Below are 13,148 nucleotides of genomic sequence, written 5' to 3' on the forward strand. Positions count from 1 at the left end.
GAGAGTTTATTACAGAGAGTTTGGTTCCAAAACGCTATATCTACATATTTAAAAACATTAAAATGTCATGTCATTTAATTGTGTATTTCAGGTAATATCAATAAAATAACAATTATATTGTTTTGATTGAGTAACAATACCCAATTACAGTTGTACTAAAATTACCTGGAAAACAAAATATTTATGAAAATGCATTAAAATGTAGGATATAGCGTTTTGGACTCCAAGTCTTCAAATGTAGCAACTGTAGTTAATATACAGTAGTTACTGAAACATGGATGTGAATACTGTAGCAATTCAGCAGCTTTGAGAAATGTAACATATGTTTTCAACTGTATCTGTTACATCTATGACTGAGAACCTTTACCCACAGGACTAGTGTGTTGTGGACAGTCATCTGTTTTGTGGTGTATGGCATCAACATAAATTATGGGAAACAGACACTAAATGGTTTGCCACTAAAGGCTTCCATATGCAATGTAAATGCATGATGGTGGTGGTGTGTTGTCCACAGAAACCTGGATTAACAAACACTGCCTTATAAAACATGTAATGTGCTGGCATCATTTGCAACACATTGATGATGTGGACACATTTACAATTTCAATATCCAAACTTGAGAAAACACAGATCATTTGTGAGAGATTGCACATGGTGGTACAGGGTCTCTTGCTGTCTCTTGCTGAGACCCTACTACCCATGGTGGTACGTCAACATACCACCGTTTATATTTTCAGGCAATCATGATGTCTTTGTTCAAATCAGGGGTGTCAAACTCATATTATGCAGTGGGCCGGATTTGTTGGAATGAGACCTCGTGGGGGCCGTCAATGGTCATTTTAATTTCTCTGCATTGGTATCAGATTGTTGTTTGATGATATACTCCTTTACTATACCCACTTATGAGCAAACAAGTACAAATCATGTACTGACATCATATCATACTCTTTCTTGAAATACCTTACTTCCATGTCAGTTTTTTGGCCTCTTTCTTCCTGAGGATGGTTTGTAGTTCTAGGTTGAATCAATTTATCACAGAAATTACTTATTACAAATTGTTGAAGACCTCTGGATGTGGATATCTTTTCTTTCTAATTTTCCCTTCCTACCCAAAACATCTTGGGGGCCGTATGAAACCTGCTGGCGGGCCTTATGTTTGACACCCCTGGTTCAAATCCTTCCATACAGTGATGTAACTATGTTAAATGTGTTAACATTTATATAGCATAACATGGCATATGATGTGTACAATATCATTAGTCCAGCACATTCAAATATTCAAAATATGCTTTCAATTCCAAACATACAGGATGTGTATGTGTGTGTGACTTAATTTTGCAAACATTTTCTGAATGTCAGAATCAGAAAATACGTAGGGTTTGTGATCATGTTTGCTTGAAAATCACCATGTGATCATGGCATCAGATGATAACAAGCAAGGAAAAAAAGAGATGTGTAAGCAAATGTGTTGCAAATGTAAGGTAATATGATTTAGAGGAAAGCAAACTAAATAAATAAGCATGTCAAGCAATACCATGCCATGCAAGAATACAATAATCAAACTAATTTCTTTAGGACAGGAACATCTGAATGGCATTGATTGTCATTGCAAATGAAACACATGCAAAATAATATTAGAAGTATTTATTAAATGAACAAACACATATTAGAGGGTGTAAAATTGTCAAAAGAAATCAAAAATATACTTCTGTGAGACTATATGTTATATATTATTATATCAACATATTATAAAACCATATTATGTAATATTTAACCTGGTTTAAACTCATTTGTTCTCTATTATTATATCACAAGTTTATCAAAGTTTACATTCTAATGATTAAGAGATATTCTGTCCCTGAGATAACACATAGTCTAGACAGAAATGAATGTAGGAAAATTATCTTCCTACATGAAGGTTGATATGAATATAAAAGATGCAGCAAAACATGCAGCACACAATGATTGATTATTAATTCAGTCTAAAACACAAACATGCACAAAGCTTACAGAAAAAAGGTTTCAAATGAAGGAAGCAATTTATCTGAAGACAAATCATAATGCATGCATGCAGACACATTTCTTAGCACTGAAATAATAAATAAAATAAAAAAACAATAAACTCAGAAAGTGAAAGTTCCTTGATAGAATGAATTATGCAAATTGAGCATGTGATATTGTGAATTAGCTGTGTTGAAACATTGCTGTGTGAGATGTGTGCTGTGCCACAGCCAGAAAATTGTAAACAGAGGAGATTTACCTTCACTGTCTGACATGGTGCCTTGTAGGTCATCCATGAGCACATAACCACGACCTCTTGTCTGCTCATCTCTCAGGTGCTGCTGCTGGGAGTCTTGCAAAGAGAGGCAAGACCCAAACTGGTCCCGGGAGTCAGCAGAGATAGGTGGAAGGGGTCCTGCAGATGCTCGCGCCATGCCCATTGGCTGGCCTACAGGGCTCAGAGGGCTCTCCTCTTCCGAGTTCTGGGCCACAATTGGAATACGTCCTCTTCCACCAGGAACAATTGGCAAACTTGTAGGCTTTGTTCTGCCAGAAGGAGTCTGATAGACTGAAGTGTCAGTTGAAGCCTCACTTTCTGCTTTTAGCCTCAGAGAGGAGCTGGAGATATCTCGTTTGAGTGATAAGTCCAGGCCATAGACAGAAGATGGCCTAGAGGAAGGGCGTGATCTACTACCACTGGGGTAGGACGAATCCTCTCCTAAGGAGGTCCGCACACCAGAGCTGAGGTTAAGGCTCTGACCCACATTGAGGGACCCTGCAAGATTATTACTCATATTAGAACCTAGGTACTTCTGCTGTTCTGCAATGTTCTTGCGGAGTCCAAAGGTGATTTCATCCTGCAGTAGCCTGCTTGACCTGGGGGAGGCAGCACTAGATCCAAGGTAGCTAGTGTAGTCTGTGTCAAGGGTCCTGGTATCCTGGAAAGTGGAAGAGTACTTGCCAAGCTTAGGGTCTATCAAGGGGGGTTTCTGTTTCTGATAGAGGATGGCAGCTGGAAGCTGCTTTGCAGCCTGCTTTTCTAGAGTCAGTCTGCTAATACTGTACTTCTCAGTCTTGGAGAATGGTCTGTAAGAACTGCTGGAAACACCTGAACCAGGGGTGTAGTAGTGGTGTGGGAGACCAGCCAGTTGCTCAAGGCTCTCTGTTCCAGCAGTGCTTCTTCGGAACTCCTGTTTCAGTTGTTGTTTTAGTAGCTTTAGCTCATAAGGTTCCTCCATGGCATCTTCATCTTCCTGGGTCTTTGCATAGGCATTAAGCCTTGTAGAACTTTCAAGGTAATCTGTTCCCACATCTGCAGCAGTTCGCCTTAGGAGACGCTCTGCTTTAGCAAGTTCTTTCTCTGCAAGAGTATAAGTGGAGTCGGAGAGGCCAGATGATGCCTTTGTGAGCTCTGCAGCATCCTCCAGGAGTAAGTAGCTCCTGGGGGTTTGATGGTGTTCCACATCTGTGTAGAAGGAATCACTTGATACATTAGACATTGGACTCCCAGCAATGCTACCCCCACGTTCTTCTAAAGAGCGGAGGTCCAAATGGCTACCGTATTTTCCACCTAGATAGGAGGAGGCATCTGGTTGACTCCGAATGACATCATAGTTGGTGGCCATCTTAGTGGCATCCAATTCAGAAAGGAGAGCAGCCTGCTGTCTAGCCTTCTGCTGCAGTAAGAGCATCTGATGGTAACTCTGCTGTTGGGAAGCTGTGAGGGATGGCACAGAGGAATAGATAGATTGGGACTGATACGGTTGTTGAGACTGGTACAAAGAATGCTGGTACAGGGTCTGTTGTGGGTACTGGTACTGAGAGTACTTGCCATACTGAGCCTCTTGTTTGGTCTGTGGTGGGACAAATTGCTCTAACTCAGATTGAGGGGCCGTGTGAGGTCTTTCCAATCCATGTCCACCTGCTTCCTCCCCACCACCTCCACGCCGTGTCTCGCGGATGTTGCTGACCTCACTGTCAGACATGTAGTCCCTGTCCTCAGCCACACTCTGCAGATATGCTCTCTCTCTTTTTTCCCGTTCTATCAAGAGGGCATCCTTCCTGCGGTTGATTCCCATTTCCAAGTAGCGGAGTTTGGCATCAATCTCTTTCTCCTCCTCATCTAATTCTGCCTGCTTCTTACGAAGTTTCGAGGATTCACGTTCCACTAAGTCCAATTCCCTATCAATGTCCTGCAGGATTTTGGCACGGGCCATGTTGGTGCTTCGGCAGAGGCGTCGACGGGCAGATGCAGTACTATAGTTTGTCTGGCCAGGTGTGCCTGTCTCCTCCTCTGATGGTGGGTTGGGAAGGGTTCTCTTTACTTTCTTCTGTGTTCCAGATGGGGTACTAATGGGTGATGACTTACCCTGTAAATAAAAAAAAAACACAGTTAGAATTTTTATTCATATATTATTTTATCTGATCCCCTCATACATACAGTACAACCAAAAATTTTTTCAGACCCTTTCAAGTTTTCCACATTTTGCTATGTTTCATACTCATCTTTAAATAGATTAAATTCATGTTTTTTTCTCATCAATCTACACACAATGCTCCAATACTCCACAAAAACACAGGTGTTTGGTGTGTTTTGTAAATTTATTGAAAATAAAAGACTGAAATATCTCATTTACATACTTCAGACCCTTTGTTATGATGCTTGCAATCTGGTCAGACCTGGCTGCAGGGTACAGTGATAGAGGGGACTTTTTGATTTCCGAGGGGGCACCATTTTTTTATTGGGGGGGACGTTGGCGGCACAAATATTTCACGTCACAGTTGATGAATTGATAGCTTAATGTTAATCATGACCACGAGTTGGCCTAGTGTCCGTGAGTAGAGACCCAGCTGTGTTCAAAAATTAGGCCTACCTTGTACCTAAGGCTCTTACATGCATGTTGCTAACTGCTGATAACTTTGCATGTCTAACAAATTTTATCTCCACGATTGACTTTGTTGGGATAAGAACAAACTAGTTCATTTGCATGCATGAGTAGCTTATTGAACTTAATTTGCGCTGGGGGGTTGATAATGCTAACTTTTAGTGAACACTGAGCTGAACTGTCATTCTGTGCTGCAACAATCTTGAATTGTTCTGATTCAAGTAGCCTAGACTACGGAGGGGAGCCTCCATTGTGTGCGTGTGTGTGTGTGAGTGAGAGTGGGACAAGGAGAGGCTATGCGAGTTTTCTACTGCTGCATGTAACCTAACTAACGAGAGAAGACCATATCTACAGTACGTGAAATAGCAACAGAATAGAAACGTAATAGGTGGTCACACTAGGGGGAACACATTTTATTTGAAAGGGCATTGCCCCCTGTAGGGGCACAGACACACGAGGTGGGCAGAGTCAAGCCTATGTTATTTAATAAAATATTTGGTTAAAGCCAACCAATACCATTGTTGAGTTATACCTTTAAATGGAATGCGTTAGACGATATTACAGTAGCATTTACAATCTCTATATTGTTATGCAAATGTTCTGAATACTTTTACTTTTCAGACCCATTTGTATCACATCCGACCAGGCGGTTACTTTGTTAATCGATAGTAAAACATATGTGATGTTAATTATATGAGTCGCGCTGAATCACATTTAATCTCCAATGGAATCTCGTTGGGATATAGCCTAGCCTACTCTGTGATGATGCCAAAAAATGACCTTAAGACTTAATATCTGATGACTATGATAGGCCTACTATAGTGATATTCTATCCTCGTCAGCCGTTACTAGTAATTGGAAAGGTGTGTAAAAAGAGATAAATGGACTGGATGAATTAACTGACAACACTGCAAGTTTTGATAATTGGTTAGTCATATAGTATTTCAATGTTGGTCATACATTGAAATACTATATTAGGCCTACTGTCTGTGGATAGGTTATGGTTGGAAATAATATTGTCAACTTTTTAGGGTTTTGGATAATGTTTTAGAATAAGTGACGATACTTTCAAGTGCCTCATGCACCTACTATTTTCCAAATAAAGCACTTACTGTATGAATGGAAGAGAGGGGACTAATATCAAATAGTCTAAAGAGAAATTACACAACTAGGCCTACTGCCCACCTGATTTAAGTGTGGGTGCCAAGCCATAGACTTCAAGGTTGTTCTGTTTTATCAAGCGATAATCCATTCATATATTTGGAACTTACAAAAAGGCAATCGTTTGCACAGCCTACTAGATACCAGCAAAATGGTGTAGCCTATCTTATTGGAACAGAGGGTGGGAATATAGGCTAATAGTAAAGCAGGAGCACCAGCAAGCAGTGGTTTAGACCTTCTATTATTCTAATAATATCATGAACTCTCAGTTTGGTTAGAAAGGCCTTTTTAATTAACGCATCATCATCATGATCATCACGCATTAAGTTGAGATTAGAGATGAGTTTGAATAATGACATGAAACCTCCCCTACGTAATTTAGAACGACCATTAACCGTATGTTATCTGCACACCTATGAAGTAGATCCATTTTTTTGGCCGTATCACACTTGTATATTAATTCGCCAAACTCGTTGTGAAGTTTAAATGAACTGTCACGTTGCATCCGAGCTGTAAAATGCAGACGTTCAGAACATTGCAACATTGTAGCATATGACGGAGGTGGCTTTTAGCTAGATGGATGACAGCAAACTAATTAAAATAGCGATGTTTCAAAGGTAAAGTTCATCAGAATCTTGGGATACGCCCGCTTGACAACGGGAGAGATAGAACTAACGACTGGCCTTTGGTCGTAGCAACCATCCATTTAGAACTAGTAACGGCAGTATGTCCTGTGAGTTGAGAAATTAGTTGATATGTGTCGGAAGAAATTAGTTCTACAAACAAGACAGTTTTAGCGATTAAAACGTATAAATTGTAACAGGAAATTAACACAACGCAAGTGGCAACAGTGGAATAAGCAGGATAATGGACTCCACGGTGGTCTGTTCACAGAAGTTAATGCACTACGAGGTTTAAACGGCCCTCCGCTTCGCGTCAGCGCCGTTTTACAACCTCGACCGTGCATTAACTTCTGTGAACAGACCACCGTGTCGTCCATTATCCCTTACATATATATATATATATATCGCCTAGGTATTTTGGCTATAGCTTACAGTCCTGCTTATTTTTTTTACATAGGGCAGCCAAATGTCCCATTGTTACGATAATGTTTGTAATTATTTGCCGACAGATCGATAGACAGATGTATTTGGTTTATATAAATTCACTTCAACAAAGAGGTCTCGCCCATTTCAGAGTCCCCGCCTTGACGTAAGTTACTTTCTCATTATCACTTACCCTCTGCCGCCAGACTTGTACCCCAAGTGTGCAATGACAATATTCATTAAGACATTAATTGGCTTGTTGGCTTTTCAGTGTAATACATTAAGAGCACTCACAGTATGATCATCTGTATGCTGGAAAATCGCCGTGGCTCTGTCCTCACCAGTTGGACTCATGGGTTTAGGGTCCGACATCGACCTCTGCATTATCTTTGGTGTTCTAGAGTTGATAGGCTGAGCTTTTGATGGGTCTGCAGCAGCTGCATGAATTCTCTGTGGACTTGTGTCTCCTAAAGATTTATCATAAGACACAAACTCTAGGGACTTGCTAGGGGACACACATGGTGATATAGGAGAGTACAGGACTTTGGGGGATTTGGGAGGGACGGGAACCACCTGGAGGGAAGTGGAGTCAACTTTGAGTTTAGAGGATTGTCCTAACTCTAAGGGAGTTGGGCGTCTTCTGTCTCTCTGTGGGGAGGAGCTTCTGTCAGAATCTGAGTACTCCAATCTTGCATCAACCTGCACTGAATGTCCCTTCACAGTACCTGAATCTGTTTGCACAGAAATCTCTGTGAGAGCCTGAACTGACACCTGTCCCCCACATTCCGCTGTACTGTACTTCACTCCTCTGGGCCTACTACGTCTAGCTCGAGCTGGGACCTCCCACTCATCCTGGTCCTCATCATCTGTCTGGACACTGCTATCTACACTTTTCTTCACAGCCCTCTTCTTCCTCCCTGATGTGTATGTTTGTTCAGTATTGTCCTCTTCATCTGTTTGGACACCACTATCCATAATCTTTCTGCTTTCCGCAATACTAAGCAATGCTTCCTGTCTGGCTGCATCTGTTGCATCTCCTGGATACATCTGCCTTAACTTCTGCTCCTCAAGTTGTTGTCTTAGTTGCTCCTGCAAGCGTTGGATCTGTTCTAGTTGTTGTTGTTGTTGGGCATAGGTCTCCTTTTGCATCATGAGGTGGGCCTGCCTTTCTTCTTCTTGCTGGCAAAGGATCTGCTGTTTCATTGCTTGAAGTTCCTCTAGCTCCTTTTGTACAATCATCTGCTCCTGTTCACGAAATCGTTGAATCTCTTGACGCTCCCATTCCAGCTCTTCAGCCAGCCGCTGCTGCTTCATTTTCTCCATTTCTAGTAATTCCCGTTCCATCTGGTACTGCCCATCACCAGGCACCATAGGAGATGATAACGCCTCTAGGGAGGCAGCAATTGCTTCCAAAGATGCATCAGTATATGAGTCTAAGGTACCTACTGTGGCTACTGTAGGTGTAACCTCAGAGAGAGCAGATGAAATAATACCCTTTGTTGCAACAATCTCTAGGTTTAGAGGCTGTCGCTCTTGTACCTCTGCTGTAGTGGTGACCAATGTGGATACAAAACTCTGAGACCTGGTAATAGGTTGGTTTTGAAGAGATGATAATGATGGCATAGTGTCACTTGTATGCATTCCAGACAGGGTATTGTATGTTGCACTGAAGATTGATCCAGGCTGTGTGGTGATTGCATAAGTGGATGGGATTGGGGCTGCTACTGAGGAATAGACAATACCATTGGAGGATCTCAATACACTTGTGACTACAAAGGGCGTTCCAGTAGCAGATGTGATTCTGGTTTGGGAGAACTGTGGAATTGTCATGCCAGAATATGCCCCTGTGACTCTGCTTGAATAGTCCACTGCCTCACCTGTTAAGAATTCAGAGTTAGATGGTTCAGTCCATGAAACACTGCATTGGTTACATTAATAAAAATATGAGTAAGCATTGAGTCTTGCCAGATTAGTGATGCTGGGAAGTCAAAACAACAGGGTACAGCATGCAGGGACATGCATCTGTGTGTAAAAAGAAAATGCTGAGCTGAGAAAAAGTCAATGCATGCAAAAACAAAAAGCAACAAAACACAAAACATCTTAAGATATCAGCCCAGAATAAGTGGAGGTAATTCAAAATGATACCTCGCAGAGAGATCTGCAATGTCAGCATACTGACCTGCTTCAGATATCTTTCCAGAAGTAAGATCAACGGCCCCCTCTATGGCACCATTGAAATCATAACTGTTTTTGCTCTTGTAGAGAAAAAGCCCAGCTTCAGCTAAATTAGTGTCTGACATGGAAGGCTTGATACCAACGAAACCTTTCATTCCATAAGGGGAGCGATCATACTGATAGTGGTCATCCCGATAGCCAAAGCGGTCTTCAGGCAGTGGAGTGGGCTGCTGGGTTGTACAACTCCCTGCAAATGGCAACTTGTAAACAACATCACAGCACACTGCTCTTCTGCCAGCTGTCAGATCTACAGGTTTTCCATCCTCCTCAGTGATCACAGCTGTCATGACTTCTGCAGTGGATTTGTCAACAGAGACAATGGTCTGAACAGGCTTTGCTGTAGTGAGATCTACTGCTCCAGATACACAAGTTTCCAAGCGAAGAGGGACACTTGCACCAAAACCACTTGTTACAAAGGTTGGAGCAACAGTAACAGGAGGTGTCTGAACTTTCCCTACACTAGTGGACAGATTGATTGGTTTCTCTGGTTGGGCATCTACTGGTCGGTAGATTATTTGAGAAACTGGCTCAAATGATTTGGCTGTTGTAAGCTGAAGAGGCATTGAGGTGGCCTGAAATGCATCATTACCATGAGCAATTGTGGCCGTGCAAGTGACAATGGTAATGTTGTCTGACACAACAGAGACAGAGGCAGGGGGTTCTGTGCTGAGATTGACAACAGATGACTGAACTGCACTTGTTTGTCTTGCACTGCTCTCAGTAACCACAGACTGTCGTCTTGACTCAGATGATGACAAGTCAACACCTTTCATGGCTGTATCTGCATCCATTTTTGGGGTACGAAGATCCACAACCTCACCAGCATGATAGATGTGGCTATTCTGAGGCTGGGTTTTCAGATTCTCTGGACTAGACGAAGCCCAGAAGGAACTTGGGGTAGGCATGGATGGCACTCTTTCATGTACAACAGACACTGTTGTTCTTTGCAGTTCTGTGGTTACAACTTGTGCAACACCATTAGCTAGTGGTACTGGTGGTTGAGCTGATGCTGATATGGCTTCATAGACATGACTCATGCTTGACACCACTTTCTCAGGCCCGCATATTTCTTGACTTTCTATTGATTCAGTGATTCGAGTAAATGCAAGTGGCACTTTTGTTGTTCGTTGTTGTGGGTCTGACTGGGTATGGCTCTGTTGCTGTGGTGGATAAGGAGATGCTTGAGGGTGCATTGTTGGAGATGCAAAATCACAACTAGCTGAGGCTTGAGACTGTATGCCTTCTACTGGTGAGCTGGGCTGTGATGGCAGTGTTATAACTACATATGTTTCATGTAAAGTTTTGGTGTGCCTGGGGGATGAAGGGGATTTGGGTGATGAGGTTCCAGGCCTGCTATCTACAGAGGGACTTAGATTCAGAGCTATGCTTGCAGACTCGGTGGTTAGAACTGTTGGTCTAGCTGGTGAATGAAGAGGAGAAGGTGGGTGAACAATTGTCACTGGCTTGGGAGCTATTGGAGGCTTGACACTTTCTCCAGATCTGTGAGTGAAAGTGAGACCTGCTGGGATGGAGGATGGCTTTGGAGGAACAGGTGGTGGAAAATGCGGCTTATGTGTTGTACCTCCAGACTGTTTTTCCAAAGTACTGGGGCCTGCAGTCATACCCACTGGAGTACAACGTGGAAGAACCTGAGGTGGTATCTTTTTGGGATATAGAGTTGGCTTCGGCAGTGTTGGAGGTGGCAAGGGAGGAGGCATAGGAATGTCTGTTTTTTCCTGAGACAAACCACGGCGTAATACTGCTGGTTTGGGAGGTACAGGGGGAACTGTTGAAACTACACTAGGTGCAGAAGGAATGTATTGCGGTACAGTTGGTAAAGGTGATACACTCACCACAATGGGATGAGACAGTTTTGTAGCTACACTGACAATGGAGGTGGAATCTAAGTTTGTCTGACTAGAGAAAGAAGATTTTGATAAGTCAACCACACCATGCTGGTCTATTTCTGTGGTTGTGGAATCTCTGAATGAGGAATGAATGTCAGGTATCTCAGAAGATATTACTTGATGGATAGAAGATGTAGTATCTTCAGATGATGGGACAGAATTGATGTCTATCTCTGAAGCTGGTGCTACAGTATATTGGTCTTTGGAAACAATTTGTATGGGCTCTGTCTTTATAGGAGTTTCTGATAAGATCTCAGGTGCACTTGGAGCCTTTTCAAGTGTGTGATCTGCACCACTGTCCTCATCAGGTTCTTCTTCACCGGAGGAGCACTGAATGACCCTAAGGTCTGGTATAGGGTAGAGACGTTTCTGTGAACCTGTGTCCATCACTGTATTATTCCCTGGTGCTCCAAACTGTAACATTGAGTTTTCAGAATCAGGACATGGCTGTGTTGGACTGGTTCCAGGTGTTAATACAGCTTTCTGTCGCTTCATAAGTTCTTCATAGGCAGTTTCAGCATCTAATAGTGGTTTCCCATCTTTGCCTATAGCCACACTGCTACTGGTGGGAATGATAACAGAATGACATTCAGGAGGTGGTAATATTATTTCTGGTTGTGTTATGTCCTTTGTTGGCTGTGACTGTTTCAAGTCCTGTTCTTTTAGCATAATTTCCTTTTTCTGCATCATATCTTCATAGACCTCATCTGGTGATCTTAAATGTTTTGATTTTTCTGGCACTGGCATTTTACCCTTTTCTTCCTCATCACATTTGTCCTTAACAAGAGATTCATAAGCATAATCCTCAATCAACGTACTACTATACAAAGATTCCTTACAAGGTGGTAACTCCACTCTCTCATTTATGGGGGACTTAGCTTTTAACATAATTTCTTCATAGGCTTCATCTGCACTTTTCAGGGCTTTTTTCCCTGTCACTTCTTTTGACAGAGTGTCACCATGATGTTCATCTGTAGGAGAGTAAAGGCATACAGATGTTGGAAGTTGATATACTTTCTGTACTGCAGCAATTTTCTCTGGGTTAACTTCAAATCCTTCTGGGTCAGATTCCATACTAGGTGAGAAATCTGAGCAAGATGATCTTCGTATCTCCTCCATTTCTGCCTCTTGACGTAATTCTTCTGTTGGGGAGGCATCTTCAATGGGAGAGAGATTGCTTGGGGGTGTTTTGGGATGCTCCCTTCTCCTCTGTGCTCGTATGTCCTCTTTATCTTTCTTTGATTTTTTCCCTGAGCTCTTCTGCTTTTCTTGTTCTCTGAGGAGCTCTTCTTCCTCACGAAGTTCCTCTTCCTCAGAAGAGTCCTCAATAGTTGGCAACATCTGGCCAGGTTGTCGGTGCTTTGCCTTCCTGTGCTGTTTACCTTCTCCACTTGACCTTGTATGACTTGGACTGCTGCTGTCACTGTCTTCATCTAGGGATGACAGAGAGGTAGGTGAAGTCCCTGGAGTAAAGCTGGAAGCATGTAGACTAGAGGAGCCCTCACCTCTGGAGCGGTCTTCAGGAGAATCTGTTAGACTTTCAGGCTCTCCATCGTCGAATGTTGGCCGAACAGTAGCAGTGCTGTTTAGCTCAATGGTTTTGAAGTGCCTAATACCTGTTGCAACCTCCTCTGAGGATTTAGCGAGAGAAGTGAGGTTTTTCACATCATTGTCATCCTCTGGACTAATGCTGCTATTTTTAAGAAGACGCCTACCTCTCCCTGACTCACTTTTCTCCTTTCCATCTTGTTCTCTTTTTTGCTCCTGATCTCTGTCCTCATGATTTGGTGATGCAGTCACATCTGCACTCATATCAGTAATTTGGGTTTGAATTAACGGTTCTTCATCAACAGACATAGGGCTGTCTGAGGGATCTTTTTCACCACCACCTGCCATTTTCTTTGGGAGGGATA

The 13,148-nt window shown here is 42.4% G+C and overlaps 1 protein-coding gene across 1 annotated transcript in view; it reads right to left on the minus strand.

Moving 5' to 3' along the window:
- The window catches only part of pcloa (piccolo presynaptic cytomatrix protein a), a 63,279-nt gene that overhangs the window by 33,048 nt on the left and 17,083 nt on the right, over window positions 1–13,148 (minus strand). Inside the window, exons 8-11 of the mRNA XM_076297235.1 lie at window positions 11,318–13,124; window positions 9,273–11,203; window positions 7,388–8,970; window positions 2,261–4,370 (exon numbers count right to left, since the gene is read on the minus strand). Of these exons, the coding sequence (XP_076153350.1) occupies window positions 2,261–4,370; window positions 7,388–8,970; window positions 9,273–11,203; window positions 11,318–13,124 (7,431 nt within the window). The remainder of the gene's footprint in view (window positions 1–2,260; window positions 4,371–7,387; window positions 8,971–9,272; window positions 11,204–11,317; window positions 13,125–13,148) is intronic.

The sequence above is a fragment of the Alosa pseudoharengus genome, unplaced genomic scaffold (genome assembly GCF_046254945.1).
Source record: "Alosa pseudoharengus isolate Yale_2024_CS ecotype anadromous, Long Island Sound unplaced genomic scaffold, YU_APseudo_1.1 YU_APseudo_1.1_scf_20, whole genome shotgun sequence".
In the NCBI taxonomy this organism is placed as follows: Eukaryota; Metazoa; Chordata; class Actinopteri; order Clupeiformes; family Clupeidae; genus Alosa; species Alosa pseudoharengus.